A 21,134-nucleotide genomic window follows, 5' to 3' on the forward strand; every position below is an offset into this window, starting at 1 on the left:
CCTTGTACAAGTGTAGTAAAAATTCTAAGGATGTAGCCTACATTTTTCATAAAAACACACTAATCGAGGTTTTTAAAAGATATTGTTAAGTGAAAAATTTTGAACAGGAAGTTTAAATTACCGCCAAAACAAGATCAGTGGTGGGAGTCAATACGTGGGGGGAGCCAATCCCTGTGACATTGCGTGAGAACTTCATATATCAAAGTTGCCAAGCGCTCAATGCTGTTTTAAAAATTCTTACATTTAATGTCAGAAATTAGAAATTAATGCTTGACACATTTTTTTATTTTATTTAAACAAAAGTAAATTACTTGGTTGTGAACTTTGAGCCAATGACCTACTCGCACTTCCGCTTTTGTCCAGCGCACAGCTGAATTAGATTATTAAAACCACCTTAAAAAATACTGTTATAACACAGAACAGTTAATGAAATTATAAACATTACATCATAGCAGTGGCAGACCATGTGTTTTGGGCAAGGAATGTATAGCCTGCAGCTGGTGGTTTTTTTCCCCATTTGTGAGAGGATAATATTGAATTACTGTGTAGAAAGCTAAATATATTGTTGACTTAGTAGACATATTTAAAGCAAATTTCTTTGAGACCAAAAAAGCTTCATAATCTTTAAGGAATAAAGTGCAAAACAATATAACAAGGCATACATTTTACAACATCGGATAAAAACACAATTTAACTTGCATGATGAAAGAAAAACACGAAATTAATAACTGCTTGCTTTGCGGTGATGATGTTCAGCGCAGGCCATAAACGTCATCGATTTAAGTCGTCAGTGATCGCCTGAAAAAAAATTATATAGCTCGTACATAAAAGCGGCACAAACATTAAAAAGGCAGACCACTCCGGTTCAATTTGGAGCAAAATGGGGGGATGGTGACCTCTGGATGACCTAAAAAAATATTCTTTAATATCTCAGAAACCAAAGCAGCACAAAGGACAAATTTCAACGGCACAGACGAAGCACTAACCATTCTGTCTATTTGCCGGAATTTTTCAAGTGGGTGGGGTGTCAGCTTCACGCAGCTGCTGCAGCTTTTGTGTCGTAAAGCTCAGAAAGCGCGCGCGCTGCCTCACGCGCTGGTGCAGGAACAACAAAGCGTGCACCGTGCAGTCGGTAGATCCGGGACGGACAGGGGATCTGCTCACACCCCACTACAGCTTCCAGTGTGCTCACACGGGCTTGTCTTCAGCGTCGGGTTTTCTCCACGCTGTGATACAGCAGAAAGGTCAGGACGAAGAAACCGTGCCCTCATGGCCAGATCGAGTACTTGTTAAATGCTGTTCAGGGTAAGTTCTGCTTGTTTATGAGTTACTTACATGTTTTTCTTGCTTAAATCAAATAAAAACTGCCTGGTTGTTAACACTCCTTTGTTGACTTTTTAATATTGTGGTTAAATATTATGTATTTTATAGCAGATTGTTTTAATTATTATGGCATTAGAAACTGATAGTAAAAGTAATATGTACTTGAAGGAACAAGGTTTCACTGGGATCAGCTCAAGTTTTGTTTTCCTGTTATGACAGACAATCTATTGCACACGACAAGTGTCTCGTGAGAGTATTCATACCCCTTGAACTTACATATTTTCTCACATTACAAGCACTGATTTAAATGTGTTTTCTAGGAATTTGTGGTAGATCAACACAAAGTAGTGCAATGGAAGGAATGGATACATTTTCAACCATTTTTCCAGATAAAAATCTAAAAAGCCTGACATGCATTTGCATTCAGCACGAATGACTAAATACTTTGTAGAACAACATTTTGCTTCAGTTACAGTTGTAGGTCTTTTGGGGTACTGTTTAACAGTTTTGCACATTTAAAGACTAAGAATTTTGCCCATTCTTTACTCAAGCTCGGTCAGGTTGCATAGAGAGCATGTGTGCACATAATTTTTCATGTCTTGACAGTTTCTCATTTAGATTTAGGTCTGGACCTTAACTGGGTTACTCTAACATGAAAATGCTTTGATCTAAACCAGGGGTCTCGAGCTCCAGTCTTTGGGGCTGCTGTCCTGCAATGTTTAGATGCTTCCCTGGTCCAAAGCAACTAAATCACATGGCTGAATTATCGCTTCAACATGCATCCAGGTTCAAATTATTTCATCATGTTGTGCTGAAGTCAGATACACATGTCCCATAGGACTGTTGTCCTCTATAGGCTGAACCTTAGTATTTTGTAGCTGCTAAAAAGTTTTGTTTAAAAAAAAAGGCCCACAGCATGATGCTGCCACCATCATGTTTCTCTGTGTGGATGGTGTATTTAAGATGTGGCGCAGTGTTAATTTTACATAGAGGCCAAAAAGTTGCATATTTGTCTTTATCTGACTGTCTCACCCTCTTCCACATATTTGCTGTGTCCTCGTCATGGCTTTGGGAAAATGAAAGCAAGATCTCATACATCTTTCTTTTAAAAATAGCTTTTCTGCCACTCCACCATAAAGGCTAGATTTGTAGTTTGCATTACTAATAGCTGTCCTGTTGACAGATTCTCCCACCTAAGCAGTGGATCTCTACAGGTCCCCCAGAGTCACCATGGGCCTCAGCCGCTTCTCTTATTAGTGCTCTCCTTGCCTGGCCTGTGAGTTTAGCTCGAGGGCCAGTCCCTTCTGTTGTTTTTTTTTTTTTTTTGTGCCATATTTTTTATAATTCTATTTTGAGATGTTCAAAACTTGGGATGTTGTTTTATGTCCTAACCCTGCTTTAAACTTCTCCATAGCTTTCTCTCTGTTGTGTTCCTTGGTCTTCATAAAGCTCTTTGTTCTCTAATGTTCTCTTACAAACCTCTGAGGCCTTCACTGAACAGCTGCATTTATACTGAAACTAAATTTGTCACGATTCGCCTGTGTTAGGTGTTTGAGTTTCTTTGTGGTTCACCCTGCCTCTGTATTTAAACTCACTGGTTTTCATTGCTTCTCACACTGGATGCTCCTGTTTGTCATGCCGAGCCTGTCCACGACTGTCTGTCTGCCTGCCTGCTTCATGCCAGTTGCTACTCATGCTACATGTCCTGTGTTTCCATGTAAGATATCAGTTCCGTGATTAAACATCTTTCTACTTACCAAGCGGCTCCGACGCTCCTGCTTGCGGTTTGGTCCCGCAACACCTCAGCACATCATGACAAATTACACCCAGATAGACTCTATTTACTAATTAGTTGACCTCTGAATGCAGTTGGTAGCACTGGATTTTATTTAGGGGCATCGGAGTAAAAGGCGTGTGTGCAAATGCAGATGACACACGTAATTTTCCTGTACTCTGCGTTGGTCTATGGCCTAAAATCCCAGCAAAGTACTTTGAAGCTTGTGATTGCAATGTGATTTATCGATACTTTTGCTAAACATAACAGATTTATATGAATGCATCAGATTTACTGAGAACCCAAGCCACTGTAACGTCAGGCTAAACAGGCTCCATTCTTTCAGTGAGCGCTGCATGTTGGTGCACAACAAGATCTGACGTAAAATGATATCAAGTTTTCAAGGTCATTCTTTAAAACCAAGCCAAAAATTTAAACAGGAATGTGGCCATGAAATTATCACGGGTATTTGCCACAGTGGTTTTTTTTGTTCATTTTCATGTTGCATGACGACATGGAAGTTTACGCTTTTAAATATTTAAACCAGTTTTTTTAAATACAATAACTAATCTGTACTCACTAATAGGGAATGGACGTATATAGCACTTTCCTAGTCATACTGACCTCATAGGGCATTTAACACTATAGCCATATTTACCCATTCACTGTTATGATTTGGGGTTGTTTGGTTTTTGGTTTCGGGGTTTTTCCTTATGTTTTTCACAGTTCAAGTTTTGAATCATGTTTCTGTTTATTTTCCTGGTCATGCTTTTGTTTTGTCGTCTTGTTCATGTTTTGTCAAGTTTGGTTTTCGGGTCTGGTTATGCTTTTGCTTCATGTTTTTCTAGTTTGTGTTCAAGAGTCTCTGTTTTGCTCCATCCACGTTTTGTTAATTAAGTTTATTTGGTTCACCTGCTTCAAGTTAATCTGTCTCCTTGCTCCACCTGGTTTTCACTCCATATATACACACCTGTTCAGTTAGTCATCGCGGAAACATTTTTCTCAGATCATGTCTTGTTTTTTGCTCATGCCATGCCTGTCTCGCCTGCCCGTTTGTTGTTTTGTTCCTGCCTCCTGCTGTGAGTGAGTTTTTTTGTTATTAAACCTTTTTGCACTTACCATCCTGCTGCCTGCTCGTCTGCATTCTGGGGTCCTATATCTTGCAAGCCATAACATTCACACTCATTTACATTTTCATACACCGATAAGCAGATTGGTGGGCAGCTTGGGGTTGTGACGGGATGTGGCAAAGGAGGAAGCTGGAATTAAACCCGCAACCCTTCAACTGCAAGACGACTACCCTTCCCATTAGGCCACATTCCTTATGAATGACTTAACTGCAATGCAGGAAAAAAGAACCTACCATGGAGATTATGAATTTTCACAGCCTTCACGAGTGACTTATTTTTTGTATGGAAAATGTCCAAAAAAACAACCATATCTTTGTGTAAATGAGGAAAGAATTCAGAGTACAGAGCTACACATAAATTCACTCACATTGGCACATCAAGTGTCTGGTAGAGTAATGGCACAAGTGAATACAAACATTCACAGGGATTCAAGAGAGTGTTATGGAATTTGAAATAGACATTCTAAAATAACTTGATGTTTTCAAACACTATTTGTTCTTTTTTTTTAGAAATAACTTGATAATTTAGTTTTTAATTACGTTCTTAATTCTTTCTGATTAAGATTTTTACATTATAGTGTCCGCCTATAACTTTTTAGGTGTTGTCTTGTAGCAATGAGAGGCTGAGTAATTTTATACTTAACAAGCCATCTGGAGGACCTGCCAACTGTGATTGTATTGAAGATTACTTTCTGCTTGGCAGTGGTTGGGCTCATGTGGGCATTTTGTCTGGCTGACTTGGATGAGTAGAATGCAGCTCCGGTTTGGTGCTAAAGTACTGTGAAGGTGAGAACAAAGATTCAGAGTTAAATTTGGTGCGTAAATAGTCCTAAGTTCTGCACTTAAACTTACATGTCAAATCAGGTATGTTAATGTCTGAAGATAAATTGTGCCTCTCTAGTGGGTGGTGATTTACGAAGACCGCTGTTATTCCCCAGGACTGTCTGTCAAAGATGAATTGAGGAAGCAGTCAGTGTCAAAACTGAAGACATTTCTTTTGTTTGTTTTTTTTCACTTTACGCACTCTGCTTTCACCAGGCTTGCATTTTTCTGCTGCCTCTGCAGCAGTCTCATGACAACATCAACCACACAGCATCTATCTGGAAGCCTGTAAAGCCTCTGATAAGCTGCGTGTCTGGCCAAATGTGTTTGTAGAAAGGTTACAGCAATCCGCAGCAGCAGAAGTTAGGCAAAACATGTTTTTTTATGACTAGATTACATCTGAACAATAATAATTAAGACAGAAAAAAAACAAGTTCCCAGAGGATGGTGAAGGTTGAAAATATTTGTGGATTATCATCAGCAAGCCAGTAACGTATCTTTATATTTCTAGAGATGCACTCACTCAGCTACAGTTCAGATCACCCAAATTGGCCTTGAAAAATCAGATTTATTTCCCCCTATTCATCAAATGAATTAAGTGTAAGAAGTCAAAGCATTTTTAGTCTATAAACGGATCAACCAATAGGGTGCACTTTTAAACAGTTTTTATGGATCAGATCAGATTTAATACCTAAATCCTTAATTATTTGTTGGATTGAATCTCTATCAAGCAAGCTGTAGCACACTTTTTTTTCCTGTCATGTGTTTTAGTCCTTAGAGGGGAAAACAACCAGTAAAAAGCTTGTGAAAATCGGCATCGCCCATGAAAGCCAGATTGGTGCATATCTGCTTAGTTTAAACATGTTTTTGTGAACAGTTGTTTTTGTACATTTATCATGGAGATCAGAATCAGAATCAGCTTTATTGCCAAGTTCGTGCATACAAACAAGGAATTTGCCTCCGGTACACTTTGCTCTTTTATTCTGTTTTTGCATTACAGAATATACAAATTTACAATTTACAATGTACAATATACACATATCTAATAGAAAAGGTGCATTTGCAACATCTGTATGCTGTTGTTCTGTACTCTATTGAATGTTCAACAGAGAAACAGCCTGGGGGAAAAAACTGTCTCTGTGGCGGCTGGTTTTAGTAAACAGTGCTCTGTAGCGACAGCCTGAAGGTAAAACTCTAAACAGTTTATGTGCAGGGTGTGTGGGGTCGGCAGAGATTTTAGCAGCTCTTTTCTTGACCCTAGACCTGCATAAGTCCTGGATGGAGGGAAGGTCAGCTCTGATTATTCTCTCTGCAGTCTTGATTATTCGTTGCAGTCTGGACCTGTCCTGTTTTGTGGATGAGCCAAACCACACTGAGATGGATGAAGACAGGACAGACTGAATGATCTGTAAGAACTTAGCAGTGCAAATAGCCAATCCAGCTTTGTGTTGCTGTTGTCCGTTAAGTTTGTCATTTGAGATAATGTTTTTCAGAGAAAGAAACCAATTTTCTTGTAAATAATTCTTGAGTAGTAAAAATTGTGCCTCTGGGTTATTACTGTGTGTGAGTCATCAGATTAAAAAGAATAGGTGTGTGTTCTCAGCTGAGTGATGTTTTCGTGAAGAACTTTTATTATCACGCCAGCACCACACTTACTAAAACCACATGGCCGAACACATTTCAAATGTGTGTTGCAATTCAGAGCGCTGCCTATAATTGCAAACTATAAACATACATAAAAGACAAAAATATGTAAAATATGATAGAAGAACACTGAGGTAAGTTATTCTACAGTACAGAAGCAGTAATAGAGAGCGTGCTGCTACATCAGAGCTTCCTCCTAGACCTTGGTATCTGCAGTAGCTGCTGTTTGGCTTAGAGAGGCACGGCCGGGCAAGGTCGTTCAAACACTTAATAGCAAAAATAAGAATTTTAAAATTAACTCTAAAATGCACAGTGTTCAGGTTTTTGAGCACCGGTTGCCTAAAGATGAAGAGGTACACGTTCCTGGTTATTTCAACCATTGAATGGACGTTCTGGGGAAACCACTTAAGATATGTGCAGCGTAGAAAGCCCACTAACCAGTTTACCAACAGAACAGGCTAGCTCTTAAAGCACGGCTCCTCGGGTCATTTGTTTATGTTGACAGACGCTTGTTAAACCGCTGCCTTTGTGTCGTAAAGCTCAGGAAGCGTGCTCGTGCTGCTGCACGCACTGGTGCAGGAACAACAAAGCGTGCACCACGGAGTAGGTAGATCTGGGACGGACACACCCCGCTACAGCTTCCAGTGTGTTTACACAGTTTAAAATATGCTGTAAGGGGTCCCAAATTAACAGTGGTGAACTCACTTTGGACACTTGGTCCAAACACTATCACCTGTTTTCTTTTCATTAGAACTGAAAACGTTTAGGTCCAGCCAAGCTTAAATATCCTTCAGCAATCCAATAGTGCTTTGATTAAGAAGCCGTCATTCTGTTTTAAGGGCAGATAGACCTGACCATCGTCAGCATAAAAATGGAACGCAATTCCATATCTTCTAAGTATGGAACCTAGAGACAATAGATACTATAATAGTATTGAAAAAAGAAAACTGAGTTTCACGTGTAGATACTTGATTTTACTTTTTAATTATCCAAAGAATGAAAGTGATAGTCTCTGAAAAACAGGAAACTTTGAAATAAAGCCAATATAAATTTGTACACATTAGGTCATAAGCTAACATTAGCATAGTGCTGTATCTTGATTTCTGCCACATACAGAAAAACAAAACCTATAATTGTTTTGCACCCAAATGTTCTAGAATATTATTAAATCTTACAAAATGTAGAAATTCAAGTCTAGACAAAGAAGGAATTTTTGAGAATTTTAAATTTGTAGAAAAAACTAACTTCTTTCTTTGATAATGATCTTCATCATGTGTGAAATGTTTCTGTAGTGTTTAGTTACAGACTCGTTTATTCTGCTTTTCAAGATAGCCATGCTGAGAGAAGGCTGTTTTTTTCCGTGCAGATTGAAATTTTCAGTCCATCTACTTAAATACAACACCAAACCTTTGCTTTCCCTAGACGTTTCTTAGGGCTGCTGGCTTTAAATAGAGACACAATGCACTGTTCTCGTGTACTTATTTTAATGTAACCCGAAGTTAAAATAAAATGTTACATTATTCCAAAGACAGCCTCCTGTTGCCAGGTAAAACTGATTTGGGGGGGAGAAGCGTGTTAACAAGCAATTAGGGCACATGATTACAATTTAATCTCATTTCTCCCAAGCTCAGCAGGAAATTATCTAAAATGAGCACAATATCCTGCTGAAAATAAAACCAGAGGTGCAGATGTTTGATTATTGTGCCAGAGGCATCATTGTGACCTGTCCACATGCAGTGTGCAGACTTAAAAACCTGAAAGGGGTTTTTAGAAGAACGGCTGAGCTGCTGCTTGTTAGTCTTCCTGTGCCTAATAAATCCATCCAGATTCTCACAGTGACAGGCATCAACATGTTATGACAAGTCACAGCAGAGTGCAGCGGGTTGTCAAAGCATTTTAAAAGTGATTTAAAGACAGCATTTTCTGCACAATGTTTGTATTTCAGAAATGCACATTTTTACTCTTCAGGTATCTGCATTTTGTCATGCAAACTCAGTCTGACTAGAGCAGGAAGAGCAGGTGTGCCTTGCCTGGACAGATGGTTGCCAGCATTTTTTTTACAAACCTAAGGGTGTTTTTATTACCTTGATGCCATATGGTAAGCATCGTGCTCATGTCAGCACCCCAGCCCTCTTCATCACCTGTCTATCTATTTATGGAGCTGCTGATTTAGTTTAAAAAGTTCTGTGCAAAGGCCCGTCCTCACCGCTACCGACAGAGTGTTCGCTTGGATAATCAGAGTGTCTGTTGATCCTGATTGAAACAAGAAGTGGAGCCATGTGCAGCGTATAGTCGTGTGTCTGCTTTGATTTGCTTGCTTGATCATTGCAGATTCATGTATGATTCTGCAGATGTAAGTGAATCTTTTATGCATTCTCTAAAGTGGGATTTTTTTTTCTTGCATGTCAGCTTTATTCTAGATTAAGAAAAGACTAAACATGGGTGCCACAGAGTGCAATAGTGGCCAAGGTCAATAGAGATCTCGAGAAGGAACATTAGCAGAGCTGAATAATTCCCAGCTTACCCCCATGAACTCTTTATTTTCTTCTGGTCATTTACATTTCCTGCTCTGTGAGGAGTCTGTGAGCTCAACGTCATTATTCGTAGCCTTACGTGACCTTTCTTTGTTAGATAATGCAAACTGCTTCTGGTTAGAGGGATGAGGAGTGGCTGCTGAAGTCTTTCAGTGTTGTGTGACGTGTACCATGCTGATATGTTGGTTTACACTGGCTGAAAAGTTTACAAATTGAATATTTGTTGCTTCAGACGTACCTTTCTATTATACATCAGCAACTCTGCTGGTTATCCTCATTTCTGCTGCACACATTACAATTTTTTTTTTTTTTACACTCACTTTCCAGTAATCAGAGTTGAAAGTCCTGATGTTAACATAACCACATGCTTAGCAATCAAAACAGTATCAAGCTCTAAATTTACAACCTATTTATGTTTAATCTTCATTCTGCCATATTTGTACTGAGTTGCTCCCACAGACGTGTGACTTTAGTTTAAAAATAAACTTGTGTCACTTTTAGCCGTGCCTGCTGGCAGACCTCAAAGTGAACAGTATACACTGCAGCAGCATGACTCCGGTGGGAGCACGCATGTGTGGATGGAAGAGATCAGCAGAGTGCAGAGAGAGGAAGCGACCCTGGCTTCGATTTGTAATATTACCCCTACAGACAGGACTAATGCGGGTCCCCCCCCAAAACCCCGTATGATCAAGTGTTTTCTCGACCGTGCTGTGAGTGGTGGAATTGGCTCAAATATTAAAACATATCTACAAATATCTGAACATATGATCCTTGATCAAATTATTTGCACGATTTTTGTTTTTGTGGAAACCGACAACAGCTGCTCCTGCTTTAATAATTTTTTTATGCGTTTTCTCATAATGACAGAAAAAATAACTCTTTATGCAAGTTGTTTTTGCTCTGGTAGTTTGCTCAGCATTTGCTTGGGGTAGAAATGCTTTGTTTTTTAGCTGACAAGATAAATATGGTTTAAAGATCATCGTTCTTGTTTTCCATTCAGTTTAATCATTCAGTATTGCTGTGCTTCAGACTAGTTATTCAAAATTTGTGCTTCTTTTGATTCTTTTTATGGATTCTCATGTTTACATGCTTCATACTGTATTAAAGATTCATCCTTGCTCTGTTATTGTTAGAGTTTATCTGTTTTAACTATTTTGTTGTTTTTTTACTATAATGAATAAATGTCAGCACTATTGAACACAAGGGTTCTCCCTTAGTGGGTTTACCAAGGATTAAATAGCAATAAATGAATGAATGAGTAATCTATACTAACCTGCCTGGGAGAGACTCATCTCTTATCAGAAAATTACTTTCAGTCAAGCTCCTAAAACATTTCAGGTTCTTCTTACTGTGTTTTAGTTTTATTAAATTATGAAATCTGGTCAAAACATTAAGCTGTTTATATTGATAATAGCTTAACATGTACTATAATCATAAAGAAAATAAGAAAACTGTTACTGGGAAGAAAATCTAGAAGCTTGCAAATTCAAACCTTTCAAACTGGTAACCAGATCAACATGACCAGCAGGATTATGGGCAGCAAATCTTGAGTGGTAAATGCTTAGTCTAAACCCAGCCAAATAAATGAATTTCTGTTTGGAATGTTGTCTGATATTTCTTATCTGTATATCTACGTCAGTCCAGGTTGATTTCACTTTTTACCTCCATGATATTAAAGTAGCCAAACACTGATGAAGAAGGGCCACCCTATCTGATGAAGATGTAGGTTGAAACTTATAAGCCTAACTTATTTTGCATCCCTTTACTTTTTCTGCTTGAAATCTGTCATGAAACGTTATTAAACTCTTCATGCTGACGCCATATTGAACAGACGGTTTAATATTCCTTGTGCATTTGCATAAAAAACATCTGCTAAATGATTATATGTAGAAGTAAACAAAAAGTGAATAGTAGTAAGTTGGGTACGTATTTTACTGCAAGTTTGTAGAAAAGTAAATAAATCGTCAAGAGCTTTCAAACTGGCTGACTGAATCCCTAGTGTAGTTGATTTTAGCTGTCATCTACAACTGAATATGTTCATATATCTGGAATGCAGCAATAAATAAGTGGCGATTAAACATCTACACTTCACAAGATTTGGAAATTGTCCCATTGGATTCATAATCAGCTGAAAAGGCAGATTGATACAGCCAGCATAAATCAGCGTAGTAGTGTTTAACCGCTCAAAAAATCCAGAGATTCTCATCTTCCAAAGTGTTTAAAAACAGAAGTATGACAACATAAATCAAACAAGCACGCTGCCAGTTTCAGAAGCACATGGTTCGGCGTAGACCAGGTCATCACACAGAAATAACACAGTGCCGTCACTGGCAGGGTAACAAGAGTTTCTTTCCTGTGTCTGTTTCTTCCAGTAAACTTTTCCATTTGAACACATCTGCGTTAGTTGTTTGTCTCTAAGCTGTAATTTAAAAACAAACTAAATTTCAAGTCATAGGCATTGCTCTTCAACTTTAACAATGAATGAGAAAGATAATCACCACCTTGTTCCTGTCTTTGACGTGTAACCTTCATTTATAGGCCGATCTTTTTTTTTTTCTCCTTTCTTGTTTTCTACTGTAGATTAAAACATTTCCTGCTTTTGTACTCAACACGCCTGACCTAGCGGTGACCTTCGCTTTAGAGATGAAAATATTGCACTAGGTGTTACCTTTGTTTGACTCCCTTTGTTTTAAAGCACATGCATGCAAACTTCACTGCTGCGTAAAAGTTTCGCAAATAGAAGGGAGTGTATTTAGATGCTTTTCGATGATAAGAAAATTTGCTAATTAACGTTGGTCAAATTGGGTGTTTGAGGGAGTTTTGCGCTATGTTTTATTTTTTCGTAATAATTGAGGTGAACATTTATGGTGAACTCTTATCTCCTCCCCCACCAGGAAATCTGACATTATACGTCAGTGTTCCTGCACCCACTCAGTGGGATGGGTCTGAGGAATTCACAAACTCTTAAAAAAAGTTGTAAAACACACAAACCTGGGCAGTTTTTAAGCAAACCTCTCACTTGTCCTTACAAATACCCTGTTGTGAAATGCCGTGAGTCATGCTTTTATGCATGTGGAGGTAGCAGCTTAAGCAAATCACTTGCTCAACTCGATGCGACTGATGTCGGAGGGGTTTCATTATTCAGGATTGTTGCATTAATCTCTGTCTGTTCCAGACGGTGTGCGGTCTGAGTAGGAGTCCAGACTGTCTGCAGTGGTCTTTATTCCAAGAGTTTTGACACAGATTAAAGCATCATATTTTATACACCCAGGCTCCCGGTTGACTGTGTTTATACTTGATTTCGGTTTTTTTCTGTGACAATAGTTAGGGTGCTTACAAAAGATCTTTTATACTCCTCGAACGTTTTCTCATTTTTAACATTACAACCATAAATTGTAGTGTATGTTGCTGGGATTTTGAGTGATAGACCAACGCAATGCAGTGCTTAATTGTGAAGAGGAAGAAAAATTATATAGGATCTCTCTTAAAACATCTGTTAAAAAGCCTAAAAAGTGTATTGTGCATTTGGAATAACCCCCTATAAGCCAATTCTTTGTAGAACCACATTTTACTGCAGTTAAAGCTTCCAAGTCTTTCTGGATAAATGTATTTACCAGCTTTGCACATCTATGTAATCTATATAATAATAGATAATACAGCATAGGTGGTGCATAGTGAATTTACTCTGTTCATTTCAGTTTGGTTTATTTTTTGTGGGATTTCATTTTTAGCACCAAATGTACATTTTCTGTATTCTGGAGATAAATTAGGACCATGCACATCGTCATCATCTTTTAAATCCCTAAAAGAAAGACATATTACACAAATGAATCTTCCACATTTAACTCCCTTATTCAACTAATTTTGATGTCAAACTGCATGCGGCATCATTTCAGTTCACTGTATTTTGCTATGTATTTTTTCCCTTTAATGTAGAAATTGTCTGCCCTCTGGTGGCAAGTTGTTGCATCTTGAATGTGGAGTCATCATTAGCTCATATACAGGTCCTTCTCAAAATATTAGCATATTGTGATGAAGTTCATTATTTTCCATAATGTAATGATGAAACTTTAACATTCTTATATTTTAGATTCATTGCACACTAACTGAAATATTTCAGGTCTTTTATTGTCTTAATACGGATGATTGTGGCATACAGCTCATGAAAACCCAAAATTCCTATCTCACAAAATTAGCATATTTCATTCGACCAATAAAAGAAAAATGTTTTTAATACAAAAAACGTCAACCTTCAAATAATCATGTACAGTTATGCACTCAATACTTGGTCGGGAATCCTCTTGCAGAAATGACTGCTTCAATGCGGCGTGGCATGGAGGCAATCAGCCTGTGGCACTGCTGAGGTCTTATGGAGGCCCAGGATGCTTCGATAGCGGCCTTTAGCTCATCCAGAGTGTTGGGTCTTGAGTCTCTCAACGTTCTCTTCACAATATCCCACAGATTCTCTATGGGGTTCAAGTCAGGAGAGTTGGCAGGCCAATTGAGCACAGTGATACCATGGTCAGTAAACCATTTACCAGTGGTTTTGGCACTGTGAGCAGGTGCCAGGTCGTGCTGAAAAATGAAATCTTCATCTCCATAAAGCTTTTCAGCAGATGGAAGCATGAAGTGCTCCAAAATCTCCTGATAGCTAGCTGCATTGACCCTGCCCTTGATAAAACACAGTGGACCAACACCAGCAGCTGACACGGCACCCCAGACCATCACTGACTGTGGGTACTTGACACTGGACTTCTGGCATTTTGGCATTTCCTTCTCCCCAGTCTTCCTCCAGACTCTGGCACCTTGATTTCCGAATGACATGCAGAATTTGCTTTCATCCGAAAAAAGTACTTTGGACCACTGAGCAACAGTCCAATGCTGCTTCTCTGTAGCCCAGGTCAGGCGCTTCTGCCGCTGTTTCTGGTTCAAAAGTGGCTTGACCTGGGGAATGCGGCACCTGTAGCCCATTTCCTGCACACGCCTGTGCACGGTGGCTCTGGATGTTTCTACTCCAGACTCAGTCCACTGCTTCCACAGGTCCCCCAAGGTCTGGAATCGGCCCTTCTCCACAATCTTCCTCAGGGTCCGGTCACCTCTTCTCGTTGTGCAGCGTTTTCTGCCACACTTTTTCCTTCCCACAGACTTCCCACTGAGGTGCCTTGATACAGCACTCTGGGAACAGCCTATTCGTTCAGAAATTTCTTTCTGTGTCTTACCCTCTTGCTTGAGGGTGTCAATAGTGGCCTTCTGGACAGCAGTCAGGTCGGCAGTCTTACCCATGATTGGGGTTATGAGTGATGAACCAGGCTGGGAGTTTTAAAGGCCTCAGGAATCTTTTGCAGGTGTTTAGAGTTAACTCGTTGATTCAGATGATTAGGTTCATAGCTCGTTTAGAGACCCTTTTAATGATATGCTAATTTTGTGAGATAGGAATTTTGAGTTTTCATGAGCTGTATGCCAAAATCATCCGTATTAAGACAATAAAAGACCTGAAATATTTCAGTTAGTGTGCAATGAATCTAAAATATATGAATGTTAAATTTTCATCATGATATTATGGAAAATAATGAACTTTATCACAATATGCTAATATTTTTAGAAGGACCTGTACAGTTTGTTGATTGTGTGTTTACGCTGGAAGAGAAACCCACAGGCCACTCCTGACTGTTTTTATCACCAGCATCTTAATGTCCTCTTGTATAAAAGTAAATATTAAGTCTTATTCTAACATTTCATTCTGTGTCTGTCCTGCAGGATGTGAAGATGCAACATTTCTTCAACTCCCCCCCTACTGAGTCGCTAATCTCAAGACAGTTCCCTTTGGACCTGCTCTCCACCAGTTTAGAACCCACAGAACCAAACACCGCAGGCATCTCAGTCAGTAACTTCAGCAACTCCAGCTCTTTACGCTGCACCTATAAAGAAGATTTTAAGCGCATCTTGCTCCCTGCGGTGTACAGTGTCGTCTTTGTGCTCGGCATTCCTCTCAACGCGGTAGTCATATTGAAGATATGGAGGACGAGGCCCCACGTCTCCCGGAACAACGTCTATATGCTCAACTTGGCCATAGCTGATTTTCTGTACGTGATGTCACTTCCTTTACTCATCTACAACTACGCCAGTTATGACTACTGGCCCTTCGGGGAGTTTGCTTGTAAACTGGTCAGGTTTCAGTTTTACAGGTAAGTTATCTGCTGTGTTTTGGCTGATTTTTACTCAGAATAGGGACTTAATGTGGTGCCACAACAAGAATGGTTGATTTTATTAAATTACTAAATACTAACCTGTTAATTTATCAAGCATAAACATATCAGGCTCCTATATTAAAAACTTTTTTTTTTTTTTGGGCTACTTAACCTTGGCCTGTTAACCATAGAGATACAAAAATGGTTTTCTACTGAAATGAACTAGTCTTAATCTATGAAAAGTACCAGAGATAACACAGTTTGACAGACAGGAAATAGTATTTTGTCTCCAGCAAGATGATTCTCACAGAACCATGGTAGATGATCCTCAGGAGGCTGATGCCTCTCTCAGGTCCTGTGCTGATTTTTTTTTTTTTGCCTTTTCAGCTTCTTACATTCTTTACAGATATGACATTTCATGAATTTAGGAATTGGTGCAGATTTTCACAGAAGTGTTAAATTTTCTTAAAATGGAAATTGTTAGATGGCACACAAAGATTTTGTCTTTTATTAGCCGTGTTTATGTTTTGCTTATTTTTTTACTTCATAGAAAGAGGGATGAAAAACATCCAACGATTTTTACCAAAGAACAGACTTAAACACGTCTATTCATCAAACATGCCAAATTACAGCTACCTTTTCAAAGAAAAAGTTACTCGTATTCCATTTATGTTGATAGAATATACTGAAAACCTTTGTAGGCCAAAACATGCTTGGTTTGTTTTGTAACTGGGCTGAAACATTGTGGGCTAAAGCAGTGCTTATTTCACTTATCCTTTATCAGTTAGCTTTTTTAAACCAATCCTATGCACTAGGTGTTTTCAGAGCCAGGAAATCAAAAGTGCTTCTGTTGCTGTTTGCAAAGTAACAATGTGATTCAAGCACTGACATAGTCAACACAATAAAACAACAACATTTATAATATTTATCCAACTTCTTTTGAGAAATGAAGACAGTTTTTTGGGGCTTGACATGCCTTGTTTGGTCTATTATTTTCTTCATTTTTTAAGCACAAAGTGAACAACATACTGACAAAATCAAACACAAAGACTGCACAGAAAAGTTGTTAAAAAGCAGCCAAAGTCTCGAAAACACGATTAAAACAAGTAGAAGAATGTCTGGCTTCTTGGAAGGTTGTAGAAATAAGGTCTGGTTGAACATTTTAGCACAGTTCTGATTATTTATGAAAATGCACAAATCTGCACAGTCTAATGGTTCTGACGCATTTATTCTCCTATTTCAGTAATCTGCATGGCAGCATCCTCTTCCTCACCTGCATCAGTGTGCATCGCTACATTGGGATTTGCCACCCCTTCGCCATGTGGCATAAAGTAGGTGGCCGCAGGATGGCGTGGGGAATCTGCGCAGGAGTGTGGGTGGTGGTTGTCTTCCTTTGCGCACCAACCTTTAACTTTGCCGCGACAGGAATCCAGCGCAACCGCACAGTGTGCTATGATCTGAGCACACCAAAGCGCTCGATGGACTACTATCCCTACGGCATGGCTCTGACCTTCCTCGGCTTTTTGCTGCCCTTTCTGGGTCTGATGGTCTGCTACTGCAGGATGGCCCACGTCCTCTGCCGTCCCGTGTCCTACCACGGGGTCTCGGTAGCTACGGGGGAGAAGCGGGACAGGGCCGTGAGGATGATCCTCGTCGTGGCGGCTGTGTTCTGCGTTAGCTTCCTGCCCTTCCACCTGACTAAAACCATGTACCTGGTGGTGCGCACACTGCCCGCTGCCCCCTGCGAGATGAGGAACTTGTTCGCAATTATCTATAAGAGCACAAGGCCATTTGCCAGCATGAACAGTTTCCTGGATCCTATCTTGTTTTACTTCACCCAACCACGTTACCGCAGGAGCACCAGGAGGTTTATGCTCAGAGTGACCACCCTCAGGGACAAGGGAACCACTGTGTGAGCAAGTCCCGTTTGGTCCTGTTGTTCTTTTAGCATTTTAAAAAACCATTAAGTAAGGAAGCCCTTAAATATGCAACATAAAGGCTAAAATGGAGTGAAATGAATGGTAAACTTTAACCAAATTCTCAACTACACCCAACCGACCCTGATTTTCAGATAACCTGTGACTGATCAGCTGTGGATGATCAGATCATTAATGGTCAGCATTGTCCCTGTGAGATGTTTGCTTCACTTGCCACTATGTAAATTTAAAGGAGACATTCTCTTTTTGAACCCACATGGCGCCACTGTGAAGCTTTGTAAATAGTTTTCCATTTTAGTTCTTCCATTAAACGAAGGCACACGGCAAATGCTGCAGATATGGTAGAAGTCGTTGTCTAATATGATTTAAACCCCACACAAAATAATATGATTGTTTGCATTAAGTGGTTATTGTGTCATTGCACTCGCAGTAGTAATAGAGACTAAAATTGTAAAGTGTTTTTGACGCTTAGATCATTTTCTTATGAAGATCTGTACATTTATTTAGCTCTGAGTAATGTTGAAACTGTAACAGATGCTGTTTCATATTTTCACCACTGGAGGGTGTGTGTACTCCACTGCACTGAAACACTGGCTCTGCAATGAATGTAATCCATATGATTTATTCAGGATGGATCACATTTTCTGTGCTGCAGTTAACTATGAACTGATTACAATCAAAGTCCAGAATACAGCACACTGAAGTTGGGTTTGGAAAATATTTAATGGAACGTGCATTTTAATGTTGAAGGTAACATTAATACATCACATATTTGTTAATCTAGTAAAAGTTGTTCACATGTAACAAAAAGGGCCATTTATGGACCTAAACGTAAGTCTAAACTATCTGGTTCTCTTCTTGCTGTGAAAGTAAAATCCCTTCCTGTTAAAATGGGGTTTCAGTTCTGAGAACTGGAGGAAGCTTGTTGGAGATTGGAGACTAAAATAGTGAGGGTTTGTCAGTCAGTCAGTCATTTTCTACCGCTTATTCCATAGTGGGTCACGGGGGAGCTGGTGCCAATCTCCAGCAGTCTATGGGCGAAAGGCGGGGTTCACCCTGGACAGGTTGCCAGTTCATCGCAGGGCAACACACATACAACCATGCACACACTCATTCATACACCTAAGGGCAATTTAGAGAGACCAATTAACCTAACAGGCATGTCTTTGGACTGTGGGAGGAAGCTGGAGTTAGTGAGGGTTTGTTCATTTATATTATCTGGTAGAGATGTGTACTGCGCTTTAAAATAAATTAATTCAGACACTCTTCCAGCTCTTCAACACTAAGCCTTGATCATTTTTTAAAACCTCCCTGTAGCCTTGTTTGTCACAGGTAGTAATTTTAAACCTTTTCAGTACCTGTTTTACCAGAGGTATGGTCAGGTTTGGGTCTTCATGTAGTCATTTTATCACTAATAAAGTTTAGCACACTTCTGTCTACCTTTTTGAATGGCATGATTTCTTGTCTTACCCATTTTGAAGAGTTTGTATGAAAAAAGTACCTCTGTACCATTTTATATTTGCACTTAAACAAAACAGGAAGTTATGAGTTATAGAGACTGTTATCAACTTGAAGAAAGTATGGTATAGATTAAAAAATGCTTCGGTTAGATATGTTTTATTGGAATTATTAGGTGTTTCATTCATTGTGGCACCAGAGATTTTCTAACAATACATTCGTTTCTTCACTGAACAAATGTTCTCAAATTAAAAATTGGATTTTTTTACATTTTTTGCGTGAGATAATCCTACTTCAATAAAATCTGAAATCATTTGAAGGGGCTGTTTTTCAACGCGGTTGGTCATGTATCACTAAGAGCTCTTAACTCTACCAGAGATAGTCTGGAGAAGGAATGCACTGCTTAGCATATCACTGTTTTAATAGCTCTTCTTAAGAGCTTGCTGGATACAGTCTAAATTCTGTACTATATTTAAATTTGAAACATTTGTAAATTCCTTTCATACAGCGGATTAAATTTTGTGTTTTTGCTTGTTTTTGAACTGTGTGATTTTCGATCGTCAGACGCTTTTTGTTTTACCATGCCAAAAGTTAAACAAATGCTTTTTATGATGTTTTGTTGGAAAATGTATTTTGAAATGCAGAAACTGTGAATCCGTGTGTCACAATGAACAGTATAAATCAATGATAAACCAACAATGAATTTGCTGCACATCCATTCTCCCAACAGGTTTTTTGTTTTGTGCTAACTCCCTATTTTGAGATTCCCATTGAGGTAGCTTGTGTTTTTATTTCATCTAAACTGTGTGCTTTGTATGTGTTTAGCTGAGATGATAATAGAGCTCCAGTTGACATTGATTTATCTGTGTTACACTGAATGTGAAATGTGTATGCATTTGAAATGCAAGGTATATTTTAAACACAAATATGAAGTCATTTGCTTGAAAGTTTTGTGTTTGGACAAAGTGCTTTTTTTTAGTTATATAATAACATAAGTTATAATGGGCCCCCTTCTATGCACTAAATGCGAGGCCTTATCATTTGTGTGATGTGATGGTGGAAACCTACATTAAATCTTTACTGTGCCAATATTATTGTGCCTGTTCGTATTGTTTTGAAGAGTTTTGTAAATTTTTTGGAGAAATACTGTAACACAGATGTGTGTCAAGAAAAAGCTTCTGTATTAAAAATGTTTTTGTGTTCTAAATGTTGCCTTTATTGTCTTAGACTCCGTTTGGTAGTTTTCTGTGACCAGGTGTTGGAATGTTACTGTCATAATGTAAAACTAACTAAACAAAAAAAAGTAAATAAAGACGCCATGCAAACAACTGAACTTTTATGGGGTATGGTTTAAAATGCTCCCATCATGGGCATGAATGTCAGAGCAATTTGGAATCGAAAGATTACAAAACAACAACGAACAGGAATTTAGTGCATGCGAGCTGGAATTAATTGGAAATTGTCTCTAATCCTCACAGGGTCAACCTCCAATATTTGCATGTCCCCCTACTAATACAAAGACAAAGCCACACAGTCTTTATAGCTATCAGCAAGATCCAGCCATGATTCTAGTTGGGTGTTTCAACACTCTTCTTGACAGAATATGTAGAGTCCATTTAAATTGGTTGGTTTCCTGACACTGATGTGGCTGTAAAGCATTGCTGATATACAGGTCCTTCTCAAAATATTAGCATATTGTGATAAAGTTCATTATTTTCCATAATGTCATGATGAAAATTTAACATTCATATATTTTAGATTCATTGCACACTAACTGAAATATTTCAGGTCTTTTATTGTCTTAATACGGATGATTTTGGCATACAGCTCATGAAAACCCAAAATTCCTATCTCACAAAATTAGCATATTTCATCCGACCAATAAAAGAAAAGTGTTTTTAATACAAAAAACGTCAACCTTCAAATAATCATGTACAGTTATGCACTCAATACTTGGTCGGGAATCCTTTTTCAGAAATGACTGCTTCAATGCGGCATGGCATGGAGGCAATCAGCCTGTGGCACTGCTGAGGTCTTATGGAGGCCCAGGATGCTTCGATAGCGGCCTTTAGCTCATCCAGAGTGTTGGGTCTTGAGTCTCTCAACGTTCTCTTCACAATATCCCACAGATTCTCTATGGGGTTCAGGTCAGGAGAGTTGGCAGGCCAATTGAGCACAGTGATACCATGGTCAGTAAACCATTTACCAGTGGTTTTGGCACTGTGAGCAGGTGCCAGGTCGTGCTGAAAAATGAAATCTTCATCTCCATAATGCTTTTCAGCAGATGGAAGCATGAAGTGCTCCAAAATCTCCTGATAGCTAGCT

At 38.9% G+C, this 21,134-nt stretch overlaps 1 protein-coding gene across 2 annotated transcripts; it reads left to right on the forward strand.

The window, feature by feature from the left end:
• The first annotated feature begins 558 nt into the window (after positions 1-558).
• LOC124883523 (P2Y purinoceptor 3) lies at positions 559-20,142 on the forward strand. Of its 2 annotated transcripts, none has more exons than XM_047390656.1 (3): positions 559-1,305; positions 14,984-15,411; positions 16,658-20,142. In XM_047390656.1, exons 1-3 carry the CDS (start codon positions 1,294-1,296, stop codon positions 17,328-17,330), a joined length of 1,113 nt encoding a protein of 370 aa, XP_047246612.1. In that variant the 5' UTR covers positions 559-1,293; the 3' UTR covers positions 17,331-20,142. The 2 variants fall into 2 exon arrangements, with proteins under 2 accessions (XP_047246612.1, XP_047246611.1); XM_047390655.1 differs by lacking the exon at positions 559-1,305 and adding an exon at positions 8,939-9,045.
• Positions 20,143-21,134: the final 992 nt, after the last annotated feature.

This window comes from Girardinichthys multiradiatus, chromosome 18 (genome assembly GCF_021462225.1).
Source record: "Girardinichthys multiradiatus isolate DD_20200921_A chromosome 18, DD_fGirMul_XY1, whole genome shotgun sequence".
NCBI lineage: Eukaryota > Metazoa > Chordata > Actinopteri > Cyprinodontiformes > Goodeidae > Girardinichthys > Girardinichthys multiradiatus.

What these genes read in the sequence shown, in the direction of transcription:
- LOC124883523 (XM_047390655.1), top strand. An exon ending in GTCAGGTTTCAGTTTTACAG is followed by an intron (nt 15,412 to 16,657) that starts GTAAGTTATCTG and finishes CTCCTATTTCAG; the next exon opens with TAATCTGCATGGCAGCATCC.